General features: G+C 42.9%; 1 protein-coding gene across 16 annotated transcripts in view; it reads right to left on the reverse strand.

The window, feature by feature from the left end:
* Positions 1-19853, reverse strand: part of LOC145357267 (neurofibromin) — a 324662-nt gene that overhangs the window by 69376 nt on the left and 235433 nt on the right. For all 16 annotated transcript variants that reach the window (XR_013889280.1, XM_080210466.1, XM_080210464.1 and 13 more), the window contains 5 exons: positions 17601-17941; positions 7187-7389; positions 6431-6624; positions 2484-2624; positions 1409-1688 (listed from right to left, as the gene is read on the reverse strand). Coding sequence is in view for 15 of the 16 variants with exons in the window: in XM_080210466.1 (XP_080066592.1) it covers positions 1409-1688; positions 2484-2624; positions 6431-6624; positions 7187-7389; positions 17601-17941 (1159 nt within the window). In the remaining variant the exon portion in view is untranslated. The remainder of the gene's footprint in view (positions 1-1408; positions 1689-2483; positions 2625-6430; positions 6625-7186; positions 7390-17600; positions 17942-19853) is intronic.

Here is a 19853-nt window from a genome sequence, read left to right on the forward strand (position 1 = left end):
TTGAGTTTGATTCCTTTGCTGCAACATAATCTTCAGAGGCGTAATGTCCTTTGGGGAAGGAAATCTGCCATCCTTACCTGGTCTGGTCAATGCAACTCTAAACTACAATTAACTCTTAACTGGCCTCTGGAATAGGCTAGGAAGCCACTCAGTTCAAGACTTTTAGGGATGGGTAATGAATATTGGCTTTGCCAGTAGTGCCCACATTCCATGAAAAAAACAAATTAAAAACTTGATGCTGTGTGAAAGAGGATGGTATTAAAACAGGTGATCAAAAGCTTGACAGGGTGTCAGGAAGCGAAGGGAATGAGGGCATTGAGTAATCAGAGGATAGAACTCCAGAGCATGGGGCCTAGACAAGCAAAATAAATGACTACCAACAATGGAGCCAAGGACAGGGGTGGCACAGTGGCACAGCGGTTAGCACTGCTGCCTCAGCGCCAGTGATCTGGGTTTGATTCCCGGCTTGAGTAACTATGTGTGAAGTTTGCACATTCTCCCCATGTCTGTGTGGGTTTCCTCTGGGTGCTTCCGTTTCCACCCACGGTCCAAAGATGTGTGGGTTAGGTGGGTTGGCCATGCTAAATTACCCATTAGCTTCAAAGGGATTAGCTGGGGTAAATGTGTGGCATTATGGGGATAGGACCTGGGCGAGATTGTGGTCAGTGAAGACTCGATGGGCCAAATGGACTCCTTCTGCACTGTCTGATTCTGTGATTCTGTGGCAGAGATGGATCTACAGGGGAATATGGTTGTTGGGTCAGAGGATGCGTGCAGTTGGAGAAAAAGACAATTTAACATGAGGATGAGAATTTTAGTGGAAATTTAGGGAAAGTGGAACTGAGCAGCGACAGATCAGCCATGATCTTATTGAATGGCGGGGCAGGCTCGAAGGGCTGGATGGCCTACTCCTGCTCCTATTTCTTATGTTCTTATGTTTAGTTGGGAAATGTTGGAAGCCAATGTATCAGTGGGAAATGGGCTGATGGTGAACAGATGTTGGTGTATGATTTGGATATGGGCAGAATTTAGGATGACTTGGCAGTTGATGCAAGTTAGAGGTTAGACTATTGGAACAGTCAAGCCTGGAGGCAACAAAAATTTGAGGATTTCAACAGTTGCAGTAAAAGCAGTGGCAAGCAATCTTGAAGAATTGCAAGTTGGCCAATTTAATGATGATCAGAAACAACTGCCCACAATTCCTCCAACAAAATAAAATACTGCATTTGTTTCACAACGTTTGTTTTTGGGGCATCAGAAGGTTCACATGCAAGACAAATTGCAAAAATCTAGAAATCTGAAATGAAATATTAATTTTAAAAAATGCAAGCTAGAGAAGAGAACTGCAAAATTCTTCCATTTTATACACTACATTGTAAACACAGAAGGTCACTTGGCCAGAGCTTACCACTAAAATTGAGTTGGGAACAAGTGCAGAGTGAATGAATAATATTGATAACTAAGCCATGGGTGGAAGCACGAAGGGATAGAGGCCCAGTGGCCACCAATAGAGTAACCACGTGGAAGAGGTAGGGGAGATGTGCGGCCACATCAAGTGAATTGTTGAAAGACAACATCAGCATATAACGGGCTAGGATGGCAATGTCGTCCCACATCAGATGCTGTTCCAGAGTAGGAGTTGGGGAGAGACAGGTCTTATCAATTATTTTGCACATTCTTCCAATCACCTGCAGAGAAGGAACAGCAAGAAAAAGGTCACATGTCGCAAAAAATTAATTCTAAATACACTGTTAGACAAACTTGTAATTTAGATATAATCCATAAACAGCTTGACAAAATAAGGACAAGGAAAAAAAGAATAGGCCATTCAGCCCATCAAGTCTGCTCCACAATTAACGTGATCAGGGCTGATTGGCTCTAAGAGATACTGGCATGTCCACTCTCCCATAACCTTTTACATTACTGTAAATCAAAAATCTATCACTCTCTGCTTTAAACATACTCAATAACTGAGTTTCCACAACCTAAATAATAACTAAAATCCAGCATTTCCAAAGCTACCAGAAATCCATAAGGCAAAGCTATGGTTTTTGCACAGGATTCTCAATTTGCATTAACTTCAAATTGTTGCTCTCTCCTTCAACATGCTGGAGGACATCCACTAAGTCATTTAAGTGGGCATTGTTCATGTGTCAGCTTTGACAGTGACTGTCCACAGGCAACTGGCAATGGGGAGCCAAGGCTGCTACTGTGTTTGGTCCCTGCTGTGCACATTTTACAGTGAGAACAATAGGATAACTGTAACGAGGAAGACAAACTGATTTGACTCTTCCCTAGCCCAGGGATATTAACCAAAGTTGGTTAACAGCATTGACCAAGGTCCAAGCCTGTGGCCTCTGATCTTAGTACTACATCAGGCTGTACCTTCAATCACTGAGTTTATATCTAAACGTGCAGGTGAATCCCTAGAGTAATTGAATCCAAGTTATATCCCAAATTATCAGAGATATTTTTCCTCATACCTTGCTTGAAACAAGTTTTACATTTCCTGATGCCAGGGCTACTGCAGTATCTGCCATGACCTCCGCTTTGATAGAGCCCAAACCACCTGTAGCACTGGTCTTTATGAAGCTGTCGAGTACCACATCAAGCAGGTCTGTGATCTGTAAAAGCAAACGAGGGGTAAGACAAAAACAGTGCACCACGTACACCAAGCCAGAGATAACTGTGAAGCAGAAAATTGTCTCAGTGAAAAAGTAATAAAGGCCAAAGGTATGCCAGCAGAGATTTGTTAAACTGGATATCAAAATGGTGGCCATTTCTGACAATGGAGCAATGGCGTCGTGCAATTATAAATTGCCAAACAAACTAGAAATCAAAAATATAATGAAACGTTTAAATGTCAACAAAACTACATTTGATTAGAATTAGGTTACAATTATTTTCAATAAAATGTAAAAGCATGAAGCTTTTGGTGCTTCAGGTTGATAACTTGGCAATCCAAGTAGGGCGGGATCCTCCCACCCCTAAGCGTGTTTTATGGTGGTGGAGACTGCTGGCCATTAGCTGGTGGCAGAAGCATCTGGTCCAACCACTGTCAACAGCGATTCCCATTGTTGGCACCCTCTGCTCCTGAGGAGCCTGCAGTGGGGGTCACCACCAGCATGAACCACCGGAAAATCCTGTCCATAATTTCAGATCACATGCAGCCCTTCCTTGGAGTGTTCATTTCAGGTGTTTTTTTTAAATATAAAGTTTATTTTGGTTTAATCTGTCTGAGGCATCAGATTCTCCATTCGTACAGGGATTACCATTTGCAGAAGTTATGTTCATTTATTTTATCCTATTTTTCGTATTATCCCATGGAAAGCAACAGAAAGCAAACTAGACTTTTCTTTGAAACGTTGCAAGGAAATCACATATGCAGCCAATCCAGCAATGAAGATGAACAGAACATGTTTTTCATTCATAGATACCCCACAGTGCAGAAAGAGGCCATTTGGCCCATCAAGCCTGCACCAACCACAATCCCAACCAGGCCCTACTCCCACATCCCTATATATTTACCCACTAATCCCTCTAACCTACACATCTCAGGACACTAAGGGGCAATTTTAGCATGGCCAATCAACCTAACCCACACATGTTGGACTGTGGGAGCATCCGGAGGAAACCCACACGACACGAAGAGAATGTACAAACTCCACACAGACAGTGACCCAACCTGAGAATTGAACCCAGGTCCCTGGAGCAGTGAAGCAGCAGTGCTAACCAGTGTGCACCAGGGTCCACCTGGTAACACAATGGAAATCTTAATCACAGATAGTGATTTTCTTTGGCTTACTACTTGTATTCCTTTGCTGGCCAACTATTCAACAAAGGCAATCCTTAGAAGATACCTGACTATCACCATATAGTCAGAACCCTAGAATTCCTTATCTAATATCGCTGTGAGGGCACCATTACTACTAAGGCTGTCGTGATTCTAAAGGTCCACTAGCACCTACACAGAATAATAAATGTGGCCATGCTACTGTTGCCCACATCACAATATCAAAAAGGTAAAAATATGCCTTTGATCACCCCTTAACATTTTTCTCTGATTCCCTGCCCATTGTTTCCATCTTGACATTTCCAAGGTACTCTAAGCTGCTAAACATGGTATTATAAAAGCAAGTTGTTATAGGGAAACTGTAAAAATGAGCTTGTGTGTAGCTATGTACTGAAGAAGTTGAATCTCTAGTGAAGAGGAAGAAGGAGGCTACGTAAAAATGAGACATGAAGGCTCAGTTAGGGCACTGGAGAGTTACAAATTAGCCAGGAAGGAGCTAAAGAGAGTGTTAAGAAGAGCTAGAAGAGGACATGAGAAGACTTTGGCAGATAGGATCAAGGAGAACCCTAAAGCTTTCTATAGTTATGTCAAGAATAAAAGATTGATTAGGGCAAGATTAGGGTCAGTCAGAGAAAGTAGTGTGAAGTTGTACGTGGAGCCTGAAGAGATAGGAGAGGCACTAAATGAATATTATTCGTCAGTACTCACGCGGGAAAAAGTCAATGTAGTTGAGGAGAATACTGAGATACAGGCTTTTAGACTAGACGGGATTGAGGTACTTGAGGAGGAAGTGTTAGCAATTCTTGAGAATATGAAAATCGATAAGTCCCCTGGGCCGGATGGGATTTACCCTAGGATTCTCTGGGAGGCTAGGGAGGAGATTGCAGAGCCTTTTGGCTTTGATCGTCATGTCGTCATTGGCTACAGGTATAGTGCCCGAAGACTGGAGGGTAGCAATTGTTGTCCCCTTGTTCAAGAAGGGGAGTAGAGACCATCCTGGGAATTATAGACCAGTGAGCCTTACTTCTGTTGTCGGCAAAATTTTGTAAAGAATTATAAGGGATAGGATTTGTAATCATCTAGAGAGAAATAAATTGATTAGGGATAGTCAACACGGTTTTGTGAAGGGTAAGTCATGCCTCACAAACCTTATCGAGTTTTTTGAAAAGGTGACCAAAGAGGTGGATAAGGGTAAGGCAGTTGACATGGTGTATTTGGATTTTAGCAAAGTGTTTGATAAGGTTCCCCATGGTCGGCTACTGCAGAAAATGCAGATGCATAGGATTGAGGGTGATTTAACAGTTTGAATCAGGCAGTGGCTAGTTGATAGAAGACAGAGGGTGGTGGTTGATGGGAAATATTCAACCTGGAGTTCAGTTACAAGTGGTGTACGTCAAGGATCTGTTTTGGGGCCACTGCTGTTTGTCATTTTTATAAATGACCTAGATGAAGGTGTAGAAGGATGGGTTAGTAAATTTGCTGACGACACCAAAGTCGGAGGAGTTGTAGACAGTGAGGATGGATGTTACAGTTTGCAGAGGGACACAGATAAGCTGTAGAGCTGGGCCGAGAGGTGGCAAATGGAGTTTAATGCGGAAAAGTGTGAGGTGACTCACTTTGGTAAGAGTGACAGGAGTACAGAATATAGGGCTAATGGAAGGACTCTTGGTAGTGTCGACGAGCAGAGAGATCTCGGTGTACATGTGCATAGATCCCTGAAAGTTGGCACCCAGGTTGATAAGGTTGTTAAGAAGGTGTACGGTGTGTTAGCTTTTATTGATAGAGGGATTGAATTTCGGAGCCATAAGGTCATGTTGCAACTGTATAAAACTCTGGTGCGGCCGCACTTGGAGTATTGCGTACAGTTCTGGTCGCCGCATTATAAGAAGGATGTGGAGGCATTGGAAAGGGTGCAGAGGAGGTTTACCAGGATGTTGCCTGGTGTGGTGGGAAGGTCTTATGAGGAAAGGCTGAGGGACTTGAGGTTGTTTTCGTTAGAAAGAAGAAGGTTGAGAGGTGACTTAATTGAGGCATACAAGATGATCAGAGGGTTAGAAAAGGTAGATAGTGAGAGCCTTTTTCCTCGGATGGTGATGGCTAACACGACGGGACATAGCTTTAAATTAAGGGGTGGTAATTATAGGGCAGAGGTATATGTCAGAGGTAGGTTCTTTAGTCAGAGGGTAGTAAGGGCGTGGAATGCCCTGCCTGCAGCAGTTCTGAACTTGCCAACTTTAAGGGCGTTCAAATGGTCAGTGGATAGGCATATGGATAACATTGGAATAGTTTAGGTTAGAGGGTCATTAGATTGGTTCCACTGGTCGGCGCAACATCGAGGGCCGAAGGGCCTGTACTGCGCTGTAATGTTCTATGTTAATGTATCAAGGGCATCCTTAAGGCAAATAAAGATATTTGTATTGTATTTGGTGATAGCATCAAGTTCCATCTATTCAGGCCAGTAGTATGTAGGGGAGGGGGAAAAGAAACTTTTTGCCACTGCAGTTGCAGAGGAGGGTTTGTGAAATCAAGAAATTTATTGTTATAAATGCAGCAACACACAATTTCTTTTAGCCGCACTCATTTATAAATATTGTTAGATTATAGTAGGAGGCATTTCATTAAAAATTGCATTGATACCTGACCGAGGCTGCCCCAGATCTTTGCCTGGATAGAAGGGTACATTTGCTTCTCGTTAATGGTCATTGTGATCAACTTATCCAGGATGGCAGTAACCCGCTGACGTTTGGCATCATCATTGTGCTTACAGAAACGAACCAGGTTCGACAACCAAGGTGTCATGTATTCCAGACAAAGATGTTTCAGTTCAATACCTGTAATAAAGAGTTTGTTAAATTTGAAAACCTTTGAGATGATCGTTTTGTTCACGAGCATCCTTACGGCAAAAAATGACATTCTGCATTGTATTTGGTATCAGCAGCAAGTTTCATCTTCTCAGGCCAATTAAATGTGGGCTCTTCAGGGAGAGGATTTACGCTGGCAGGTTTACTCGGTGTGAGACTTCAGTGCTGTAGCTGCTCACTTCAGCCAGGTGAAAAATGAATCTATTTGCAGTGGCACACTCTTGTAACTCTGAACAAAGCAGATTTACAATCTGGCTGGAATCACGAGGGAGAGATACTAAGTTGAGGCTAATGGAAAGGAACAGGAAATGAAGCATTCGAGCCAACTCCAATACACCTCTTGGTGGGCAATTCAGAGCAGGTTCTCCTGCACTGCCAAAAGAGATCAGAGAAAAATCATGGGGGAGAAACAAATACGGGTACGTTTAAAGCCATCAGGAAATGCCAATTTGGACCAGAGGTCAAAAGGTAGCATTTTAACCACTCCACACCCTCACCCTTCCAAATCATTCTTCAAGAAAAATGTGCTTACTAGATTTGCTGAATCCTGAGATGCACTCTTCAAGGAATTCCAGTGTCAGGTGAGGTTCATTTGCTGCCAAGGTTTTACTGATGGAGACAATAAACAATGTGTTGTTTGCAGGGATGCACAGCCCAGATGTCTCCAGCAACTGACCCTCAATCTTCAAATTGAAGGTACATGTTAAGGCACACAGGAGATTATAGGCAGCAGACCTACAGGAATGTAAATAAATGCAAAATCAAAAGTTGCACTCAAGGAAGAGAGGTGGTGGTAGTGTACATAATTGCAGCATCAATTACAGGTAACATTTTTCCAGTTGCAAACATTCATTCTGTATAAAAATAAGGTTTGAAACAGCTGGTAAACTATTTAGAATGGAAAGTAGATACAGTCAGTGACAGTGAAACTCATTTGAATTCGATCAAAAGGGGTTGTGTGCCATTGATCATAAACTGAACTGGATTAGACATATAATTATTGTGGATACAAGAGCAGATCAGAGGCTGGGAACTTTGCAGTGAATAACTCATCTCCTGACTCTGTAAATCTGTTCATCAACTATAAGCACAAGTCAGGAGTGTGCTGGAATACTGTCCATCCAGTTAGATGAGTACAGCTGCAACAACATTCAAGAACCTCGACACCATCCAAGACAAGCAGCCTGCTTGATCATCACCCCATCAACACTGGTGCACACAGGCACAGTGTATATCATTTACAAGATGCATTGCAGCAACTCGCCAAGGCTTCAACAATACTATCTAAAATCGCAACCTCTACCATCTTGGAAGGACAAATGCAGCCAATGCAGCAAACAACCACTACCCAAAAGTTCCATTCCAAGCTAAACACCATTCTGGAATTATATCACCGATTCTTCAATGCTAATGGGTCAAACTCCAGTAATTGCTTCCTGAGCAGCACTGTGAGTGTACCTACATCAGATTGACGTGACTCAGGAAGGTGGCTCACCAGCAACTCAAAGGCAATCAGGGATGGGCAACAAATGCTGGCTTTGCTGACAACGATCACATCATGTGGATGGATAAAAACAAACATGAAAATACTCACCATATAACAGCAACAATTTCAATTTTACAACCGATAGAACAGGATTTCATGATACATTCTGACAAATCAAAATAGTCAAAAAGGTCAAGTATATAAATATCCAACTGTATATTTGGCAGTTAGGTGAAGTGATTTGCAACCAGAAAGATGCTTTCTGCTCGTTAATTAGGTTAGTTAATTAACACACTTGGTTAAGATTTTTCAATTTTGCATCCCCCTTCACATTACTCACACACAGAGCGAAGACGGAAAAAAATGTTTTTAGACTTTTTTTAATTGCTGCATTGAAGGATAAGGAACATTTGAGGAATTGACACCTACTGTGAATACATCATGACAACTGGTTTCCTTTCAAGTGACTATATTATAACCTTGTCCAGTATCCTCCATCCCTGTCATAGATAAGTATCAACCCAAAAAATAAGTCAAAACTGACCAGAGGTTCCAAAATAATCTTTCAGTTCTTAAAAATAGCCCTAAATACAGGCTGCAGTACACAGTCACACAAGTGCACGGGACATCTATTTGTCAGAAGTAAACCTGCAGGTAAAGCTAATTATGCACGACTCGCACAAAAAATTGCATTAGAAGCGATGCAGGAGATTCATAGAGTCATAGAACCCCTACAGCACAGCAAGAGGCCATTCGGCCCATCGAGTCTGAACCGACCACAATCCCACCCAGGCCCCACACCGCTACATATTTACCCACTAATCCCTCTAACTTATGGCTTGGGTATTTGCCAGTCATGCAAAGTTAAGTCAAGGTCTTGTATTGGACTTGAACTCTAGTATTTTCTGTAAGATAACTTACTGTTGGTTAGATGGGTGATTATTGATGATGTCTCTTAAATAAATATGGGTTGTACTAGCAAGACGTCTACTTGCAGTTATTTATCCACTGTATAAGGATTAAAACAGACTGTGTGGCAGGCACAACAACAGGAACTATGTAAATGGATAATGTCATAATGTAAACAGATCTTGGCGAGTGAAATATATCACATATATGAGCCAACGGTATTGAAAACTGCGTGCTCCTGGATTAAGCTGGCTACTTCACAGTATGCACCGACAGAAGTTTTCATTTAATGACATTAAGATAATACCTCTTCTCAGTTTGCCCAACATATGGAGGCAGTGGCATTGTCATTGGATTTGTAATCCAGAGTCCAAGAGTAATGCTCAGAGGAATCGGGTTCAAATTCCACCGTGGTGGAATATGAATTCAATAAAAAAAAGTCTGGAACTAAGCATCCAATGATGCCCATGAAGCCATTTTCATTAAACCCCATCTGGTTCACTTATGTCCCAGAGGGAAGGAAATTGCTGTCCTTAGTAACAGCAAATTACTGCGGATGCTGGAATCTGAAACCGAAACCGAAACAGAAATCGCTGAAAAATCTCAGCATGTCTGGCAGCATCTGTAAGGAGAGAAAAGAGCTTACATTGAGTCCAAATGACCCTTGGGTCATCTGGACTCGAAACATCAGCTCTTTAATCTGCTGCCCTTCCCTGGCCTACATGTGACTCCAGAACTGCAGTAATATGGTTGACACTCAAATGCTTTCCGAAATGGCCTAGCAAGCCACTCAGTTTGAGGGCAATTAAGGATGGGGCAAAAAAATGCTGGCCTAGTCAGAGACATCCACATCCCATAAATGATAGGAACAAAAACTTGCTTCACAATAATTCTTGTAATGGCAACAGTAAAACAAGTACACATGATTATGATCTGGTGTTCCCTTTATTTTCATTAACGCATAAAACAGGTTAATTTTTGGAGTGGCCACTAACATTTTACATTGTGATGAATCAGTCAATATAGTGTTGGTAAAAAAAAACACATCTACACCTACTCAATCTTTTCAGATGAACTTTTATCACCACTGTAGATTATAGTTTCGAGATTAACTAACAGCAAGGGAGGGTATTTCCTCTCAGCACTGATATACTCATTGCAACAAAATATTAAAACATCAGACTTTCCATTTGCAACTTTGAACAGCCTGAGCTTCTGGCTAAACCTAATTTGCACCTCTTGACTTAATCAACATATTTTGAACTTTTCAACATTGCTGGTCCACGAATACACAGACTGCAGCCCCTGATATGGGCTTTAAATGTAAAACAAGAGCACATTGAGAAGCCAACTTAAGTTACTCGTCTGCTGTGGGAAGCAGTATTATGCAGTATCAGATCAGGTGCAGAAACACCTGTCAACTGATTCAAATAGAATGAAAAAGTAGAATAAAATTACTGGGCATCAATTCTATTTCATCTTGTTTTCTCAATTAATATCCCCCCTGCCATAGTTTTCAATTCCAGTCCATTTCTTCTCCCTTCTTATAGGTTTGGGCTTAACTCAGGCAAACATCTACCATTTCACCCCTCAAGCTTGCTCTGCCATTCAATGGGGTAGCCTGGTGGCATAGTGGTTAGTACTGCTGCCTCACAGTGCCAGTGACCTGGGTTCGATTCCCGGCTTGGGTCACAGTCTGTGTGGAGTCTGCACATTCTCCGTGTCTGCGTGGGTTTCCTCCCACAATCCAAAGGTGTTCAGGTTCGGTGGATTGACCATGCTAAATTGCCCCTTAGTTTCAGGGGGACTGGCAAGGAAAAATGCTTGGGGTTATGAGGATAGGGCCTGGGTGGGACTGTTGTCAGTACAGACTTGATGGGCCAAATGGCCTCCTTCTGCACTGTATGGGTTCTACTCTATGACACAAGTGGGAGTGTTTCTGGATTTATAATCTCTTATGATGAGGCTGTGGGGGAGCTTGTTCAAAAGGTAATACGTACAACCTCGATTTTTTTTCTAAAGGTTTCCAACCCTGCCTACCCAACACAGATCACTTTTCACTTCATTCATGCCACTTACATCCAGTTGCTGAGGCAGCACTGAAACATTATACATCAACTACATTATCAGCTGGAATAGCCTAACAGGATAAAATTCATATCACTTTTCTCATTGGGACTATTCAGTTTAGTTGCTGGAAGGAGAATATATTGGGGAGGTGATGGCCTAGTGGTATTACCCTGAGTTCATTAATCCAAAAGCTCAATTCAGGGGACCCATGTTCAGATCCCGCCATGGCAGATGTTGGAATTTGAATTCAATAAAAAGTATCTGGAATTAAGAGTTTACTGGTGACCATGAAACCATTGTCAATTGTCGGAAAAAACCCACCTGGTTCACTGACGTCCTTTAGGGAAGGAAATCTGCTGGCCTTGCCTGGTCTGGCCGACATGTGACTCCTTAGCCACAGCAATGTGGTTGATTCTCAGCTGCCTTCAGGCAACTAGTGATGTGCAATAAATGGTGGCCAGCCAGCGATGTCCATGTCCCACGAATGAATAAAAGAAAAGTTGCCAACTCTTGACTGGTCATATTCTTGGAGATATTGGCAGAGGAGATATCAGAGGAAGCCTGACTTTAGGAAAGTGGGTCTATTTCACAATGGGGATCCACTAAAAAAAACAGAGCCACTGGACAGAGAGACATAACTGCCCCAACTCAGTTTGCCTGAGATTCACTGAAGGATTTCACAGCGACATTAGGATTGTTTCAAAGGCAGAAATTTGAAAAAAGATTTAAGAATTTAGCAGATCATCACAGGTATGAGATTTTGCCTTAGTTAGTTGAATTGTGAGGTGGTTCAGTGCCAGTAGGCTGTAGCCAGACGGTTCCAGACACAGAGTCTTGCTTGCCTCATCAACTGCAGCTCAGCAGTGATTCCTAGCCATGGAAATGCAGCGGAGCTCACTTTTGGCTGCAGCCCAGGAAGGAATGTGCCAGAAGTGCTGGGTGTCATGGTCCAGCTTTTGCCTTGCTCCTCAGCAACCTATCAGTTGGTGTAGGATGGGGCAGAATTGCAGCTGTTTGACTTCGTGTTTCCACTCGTGACAAGCAGGGAGTGAGCTGCGAACACATGCTCCATTCTTGGGACCATGGCCTCGTACCCCACCCTGCTTCCTGCAGGCATGCTGACTCCTCCGCCTGCTCACACTGCACTCACTCCAGGGGCAACTGCTGAGTAGTTCTCCAAGCCAGCAAATCAGCAGCCAGCGATATGACAGGTGCCACTCCATGACTTGGAATTACTTCTACAGCTCATTTGCCACGACTGCTGCGGGATTTACCAGAACATTTAATAGGTACAAGGCAGCTTAAGAAGCAACCTCTGACCATGAAACAAACTAATGAATATTCTTCTCTACATGTATGAGCTTTCACCTACTTGACAGGGAAAAACTGGCTTTAGTGAGTGCAATATGCATTGCGCGAGCAATGTCAGTACTAATATGTCTTATACTATCACATTGGCACATACGTCACGTCATCACAGCACTGTTTTACAATGAACAATGAGCTTTGGTGTATGCATTATTGTGCACATTAATTTATTTGCTTAAAATAAAACTTTAAAATTTCCCTGATTGTTTTCAATAGCCACCAGAAGACAGATGTCAATTTCACGAGATTGTCAGCCATTCAGAGAAGGTTGGCAACCCTAAAGCTGGGGCTGGGTGAAAGGTACAGACCCTGATGGGTAGCTTTTGCAGTGGTAGGGCAGAGAAAAATCTATTTGCTTATCCATGCATGAGGGGGAGAACGCACACCTTCAGTATGTCTGGTGATTAAGACTCAAGTGATTAAGATTCTAACTTGAAGTAATGAAATGTTAAAGAAAGAGGCAAGGTTTCTTATGGTACTGAATTCTGCCATTGGTCTCGTGATGTCAATCACAGGATGTGGGAACTGGAGGGAAAGGATTGCACAGAACCTCCCTTCAAAACCGTCTATTTCCAGTCAAGAAACAGTTTATTTTAGAAACTGATTTTTGCCACTGATTGGGTTGGGGCTTCATTACAGTTTTATGCAGCCAAGCACAAATGCTGTTCAGTTAATGAAAGCTAGATATTTCAGAGTGGAATAATAATTTGTTAACATTTAACACATTTGGCTGTAGTCTATTGTGCATTGCTGTTTGCTTTCAATCTTATTTTTGATGACTAGTACCAGAGGAATAGGGTGGGGGAGAAGGGTCAGCCTGAGTAGGATGGGTGGGAAGGAGTGAGGGTTGGCCTACCCTGTTTCTGGCTCTCTGTCAAATACTAAATCTTGGGTTTCAGTGTTTGCAGTACGAAGATCTTTCCTTGCCTGGGGATTGTTTCTAGGTTTCCTTCTTTCCATTGGGGAACATGCTGAGTTGGTTGTATGACATGACGGCTGTGCAAAATTTTCCTGTTTTTTTCTACGTACTATACTCCTTGCATTTAGACCGAGTACAATTTTTAGTATCCTTCACTTTATTTTTCAAGATGAGTTTTGCCACAGCAGGGTGGTTTGGTACAGAGATGGTTGGTATGGCGTTATTCATGGGGTTATTCATGAAGGGCTGGCCTTCTGAACCTTGCCCCTCGCCTGAGGTGTGGTGATTCTCAGGATCACCATCAGTCAGCACTCCCCCTTTAAGAGGAGAGCAACCTTGGTCAACTGGGACTATGGCCACTTTATCAATGGCCTTATAAGTCCTCATTAGAACTATTAGGGTTGCAATTTTCTTTTGTATTTTCATTATTTTGGAATTAAGGAATCCTTGCCTGTTTCTTATGAAGGGCATGTATTTTGGAAAAGACTGGGTGTTTTTTTGTCCTTTGCTTATCTGTTGTTAGTGGAGTGGAGGAATTATGCGCTTGTGAACGCCCAGGGCTGGTTGGCTAATCCTTAGATATCCTAGCTTGGTCCTCTGTTTTGACTTGGCTACACAGGTACCAACAGTGCTTATTTGATTACTTGGCTCATGGAATGTAAGTGGGCATATTACCCTGTTTGTTAGGGTTTCTCTAACAAGGGGAAATGGGTCAAATCTCAATGATGGCAGGGCCTAAATGGCACCTCTGGGTTGTCCAGAGATGGGTAGTTTGCTTTGTTCGATGTGTAAGAATGATGTGAGTATTTTTGGTTTGTTGGCACTGACTCTAATGTGTTGTTGAGTAAGTTAGGGCAATAGTGGTTGTATTAACCCAGGTCTTGTGGAGGGTATGTTGGGCAGGGGAGTAGGTTGCCTCCCCCAAAGACATTCGTTTTTGGGGAACTTCTGAATTGCTCTCCTGCTCGAGACTTGGTTTCCTTGGGGGTGTAGTAAGCAGTCGGCTGCAGGGCCCGAGTGCACATCTGGGTGCTTCGGGTCAGCATTTTTGGGAGTATTTCTACAGTTGGAGATTAAACTTATTGGAGAAGCGAGTCACCCTCTTCCAAGTGGTCTTATGCAAGACTTCCAGTCTATCCACCTCCTTGGAGTTTGGGCTCCCCTGGGCTGGGGCAATGTCCTGTTTTTTGGGAGGTTGTGCTGTTTTGTTCCTAGTATCTTTTCTGTGAAAGTGTATGCTGAAAAATGTTTGGATCTATTGGATAATTCTGATGCTCCTCTCTCTTTGGGATTTCCTTTCTTTATCCGGATGGGTTGGGTGCTGATGCAGGCTGATTTGTTATAGTTAATTCAACAGGGTTTTCCTTATTTTATCAAGGAGGGGGAGAGTCGTATCTCTCCCCGAGGTACCCCATGGATGGGTGTCTTAACGATTCTTCTTCTCTTTGGCAGTAGGATTTCCTTGCTGGAAAATGGTTTAATGGTGATGATAGCCCAATCAGTGTCTCTGATATGGCTGGAGAGGAGGGAGGTTTGTTGTGTTCTGAGCCTAGGCTTATTGGTTCCTGTATAGGGGCACGTACACTGCCAAGCGACGTTGTATTGATGGCAGTATAAGAACATAAGAAATAGGAGCAGGAGTAGGCCATCCAGCCCTTCGAGCCTGCCCCACCATTCAATAAGATCATGGCTGATCTGTCGCTGCTCAGTTCCACTTTCCCGCTCTCTCCCCATAACCCTTAATCCCTTCTCCTATCAAAAACCCATCAACCCGCGTCTTAAAAATATTTAGCGAGGCAGCCTCCACCACTTCAACGGGCAGAGAATTCCAGAGATTCACCACCCTTTGAGTGAAGAAGTTCCTCCTCAACTCTGTTCTAAACCGCCCCCCTTTTATCTTGAGGCTGTGCCCCCTAGTCCTACTGTCTTTTTTGAACGGGAAGAGTCTTTCCACCTCTATCCTATCCATCCCATTCATCATCTTATACGTCTCAATGAAATCTCCCCTCATTCTTCTAAACTCTAACGAGTACAAGCCCAGTTTATTCAGCCTCTCCTCATAGCTCAACCCCCTCAACTCCGGTATCAGCCTAGTAAACCTCCTCTGCACTCCCTCCAAGGCCAAAATATCTTTGCGCAGGTGCGGCGCCCAAAACTGCACACAGTACTCCAGCTGCGGCCTCACCAATGCCCTATACAGCTGCAGCAAGACCTCCCTACTTTTATATTCAATCCCCTTCGCTACGAAGGCCAGCATCCCATTCGCCTTCCTGACCACCTGCTGCACCTGCAAGCTGGGTTTTTGCGACTCATGCACAAGGACCCCGAGGTCCCTCTGCACCGTCGCCTGCTGCAGTTTTTCGCCACGTAAGTAATAGTCCTTCCTACCAAAGTGGACCACCTCACACTTGCCAACATTAAATTCCATTTGCCATTTCCTGGCCCATTCGCCCAGCCTATCTAGATCCTGCTGCAGACTCTCCACACCCTCCGCACAATTTGCCGTTCCCCCAATCTTGGTGTCATCAGCAAATTTCGACACCCTACACTCGGTTCCTCCTCCAGATCATCTATATAAATGGTAAAAAGCTGAGGCCCCAGCACCGACCCCTGGGGCACTCCACTAGTTACCATCCGCCAATCCGAATAGCACCCGTTGACCCCCACTCTCTGCCTCCTATTTGACAACCAATCCTCTATCCACACTAACACCCTACCCCCAACTCCATGTCCCTTGACCTTCTGCAATAACCTCTTGTGAGGTACTTTGTCAAACGCCTTCTGAAAATCTAGAAAGACCACATCCACCGGCTCTCCTCTATCCACTGCCCTAGACACATCCTCATAGAACTCCAGTAAATTTGTCAGACACGACTTCCCTTTAATGAAACCGTGCTGCGCCTGCTCTATCAAGCAATTCCCTTCAAGATGCCTCGCAATTTCCTCCTTAATGACAGATTCTAACATTTTACCTACCACAGACGTTAAACTAACCGGCCTATAATTCCCCGCCTTTTGCCTGGCACCCTTCTTAAACAACGGCATAACATTAGCCGTTTTCCAATCCTCCAGCACTTCCCCGGAATCCAGCGACGTCTGGAAAATAACCACCACGGCATCCACTATCACCTCCGCCATTTCTTAGCATTCCCCTTCTTCTGGGTTACCCTTTTGTTGCTTGGAGGTTCTGGGGATGTTGAGTTAGGCCCTGGTTGTATATTATCCCGTAACGAATCACGTACATTGTGTAGCTTTGCCCCTGTTGGCGTTTATTGGTAGGGGGATTGAATTTAGGAGCCGCAACGTCATGTTGCAACTGTACAAAACTCTGGTGCGGCCGCACTTGGAGTATTGTGTACAGTTCTGGTCCCCACATTATAGGAAGGATGTGGAGGCATTGGAGGGGGTGCAGAGGAGGTTTACCAGGATGTTGCCTGGTATGGAGGGAAGGTCCTATGAGGAGAGACTGAGGGATTTGGGGTTGTTTTCGTTGGAAAGATGGCGGCTAAGAGGAGACCTTATTGAAACATACAAGATGATTAGAGGTATAGATAGGGTGGACAGTGATAGCCTTTTTCCTCGGATGGAGAAAGCTAGCACGAGGGGACATAGCTTTAAATTAAGGGGTGGTAGTTATGGGACGGATGTCAGAGGTAGGTTCTTTACCCAGAGGGTGGTGGGGGAATGGAATGCCCTGCCTGCTGCAGTTGTAGATGCGCCTAGTTTGGGGGCGTTTAAGAGGTCCGTGGATAGGTTTATGGATGGAAAGGGATTGGTTTAAGTTAGAGGGTCATTGCTTTTCTCTTAATTGGTCGGCGCAACATCGTGGGCCGAAGGGCCTGTTCTGCGCTGTAATGTTCTATGTTATCCTGCAGAGGAGAGTGTGCACCATGGGGCCATGTGTTTATGGTTTTATCCTGAGATTCACCCCCATACAAGAGGAGACATTGACTACAACAATGCTTGATAATTGAAATCGTTTTCTGAATATTTACTCGTCTTTTCTGTATCTTTATGTGGAATAATGATTACTCTGAATTGTACAAGATTTTTGGGATTTGTTTCATTTTGGATAAAAAGGAAAACTTGCAATAAAAACATTTTTTAAAAAAAATCCACATCAAATTCAAGGTGCTGTGTGTTAGAATTTTCAATCATACTAATAATAAAATATAAAAAGGAGATAAACCATACCGTAAGCTTGGATCTGAGCTCCCAAGGTTGAGAAGTGCTATGTTTAGCAATGTTCCTGGAACATCCTTTGGTCGTATTTTGGTGTGCTGGGGAATAGAGTCCGGTTGTGATAATTCCCAACGCGTCCTTATGTGGATAATAGATTGCACTATTGCCTCACATTCTTGGTGCATGAATGTCAGTGGTGTGCCTTGATTGGCAATAGTTAATGTGAACTGGCTTTCATCCACCAGGCAGATTTCCTCGATTTCTGAAGCATAGTAAATGTCATTCAAAAACACAGACTGGCCAAGGACCCGTGTCCGCTCTGCTGATGTCACCTGAACTGCTGTGGAACCCACCTAATTTAAAAGGAGAAAGGGCATCGATAAAATTCACAGGAGCACAAACAATGCAACATATATCAAAGCATTTATTTTAGGGCAGAATTATTTTTAAATAGAGTTACGATGAGAAGTCAGCTATCTACCATCATTATAAACAGAAATATTAGGGGGAGGAGGAGATTTTTATTACGTGTCTCAGTTAATTAGAACAACCAAGGTCATTACAAGACTGCCAAAAGGTAGATTTTCTTTTAAGATAAAGTATTACAGGAGAGCCAGAGATCAGAGAACACAGCGGAGGTTGGTGAGTTTTAGATACAAATAGCCATGTGAGAATATAATGCTTTGACAATAATGGAAACCTGGCTCAAAAAAGTAAATGAGTGAGTAGTGAATAATCCTGGATACAAGACTCAGAAAAGATACAGAATAAAAGGAACCAGGGCAATAGATTTGATTAAGAAAATGACAATGCTGGAGAGAGAGAGATGTCTGGAGAGGGTCAAGGACAGAATCTATTTAGTTATAGTTAAGAAACAGTAGTGATACCATTATACTACTGTATGTATTCTGTAGGCCACCATCTAATGGGAAAGACATAGAGGAACAAATTAGCAAGGAAATTAGAGGTGTGAGAATTATACAGTCACTATAATGGGGGACTTTATGTGCATTTTTTCAATTGCCAAGTTGATTGCTGTAGATTGCTTCTTTACCATGGTTAATATTTGGTTACAAATAAATTAGAAACAAAAAGGGAATCTACACATTGAGGCAGAGGGCATGGAATAGTTACTAAATTATATCTTTGCATCTGTCTTTACCAAAGATGCTGCTGCTGAAGTGGTAAACATAACTGTGCACTGGTAATGGTATAAAGGGTAGACATGGGGAAGAGTTACTGATGTGGCACTCAGGAGAATTTTCTTGATCACTATATTTCTAACCCAAGCGTTATTGGATCTGATTCTCGAGAATGAGGTAAATCAAGTGGATCAAGTGTCAATAGAGGAACATTTAAGGAACGGTGATCATCGTAAAAGGTTTATGATTAGAACAATCCAGAGCAAAAATACAGAATTTGAAGGGAGACCAGTTTCAATAGGGTGAGACTGGCCCAGGTAAATTGCAATCGAAGACTGGCAGACAGGCCTGCAATGGAACAACAAGGAGATGGTTCACGTACAGTCAAGATACATTCCTATGTGGGGGAAAGGTAGGGTAAACAAAGCCAGAACTACTTAAACGATAAACAAGATAGGAAGTAGGATGAAACTGAAAAAGGGTGCAATGACTGATGTATGATTGATAGTATAGTGAGGACAAGGTTGAACATAAAAAGGTTCAACTGCAAAAAAGAGAGCCATAAAGAGTACAAGCAGAGCCTTGCAGCTAATATAAAAGGGAACTCAGAAGTCTCCCACAGGCACTTAAGTAGTTAACGGTCGTGAAAGAAGGGGTTAATAAAGGACCACAAAACAGTGTCCATGCATGGCGGCAGAAGGTATGGTAGAAGTACTAAAAAAACATTTTCTGTAAAACAGAGATGATAGCTCTGAGGTCATGGCAAAAGAGGAGAGGCTAAAAACTGATCAAATTGTACATAAACAATCTAGATTCACAAATACAATGAAAAATGGTTTTGATAATGCAGATTTACTCACCCAAACTCAAATAGCGTCATGGAAACTCTGTTTACCTCAACCATTCAGTACAACAAGCAGTGTTAACGTAGAGCATTAATTCACGTCCTGGAGTCATATGTGAAAACTCAAATTTCTAAATCAGATGTTGGAAGTGCTATTAACTGAATCTATGCTATTATACAATAAACTCCTTTTCTGATTTTACTCGATGCAAGGAAACCAAGTTTGACTGTGTTGATTTTGTTTTATGAGGGTCTTTAATCCACGCAGCTATATTACAC

Source organism: Carcharhinus amblyrhynchos, chromosome 23 (genome assembly GCF_965287045.1).
Source record: "Carcharhinus amblyrhynchos chromosome 23, sCarAmb.v2.hapA, whole genome shotgun sequence".
Lineage (NCBI taxonomy): Eukaryota > Metazoa > Chordata > Chondrichthyes > Carcharhiniformes > Carcharhinidae > Carcharhinus > Carcharhinus amblyrhynchos.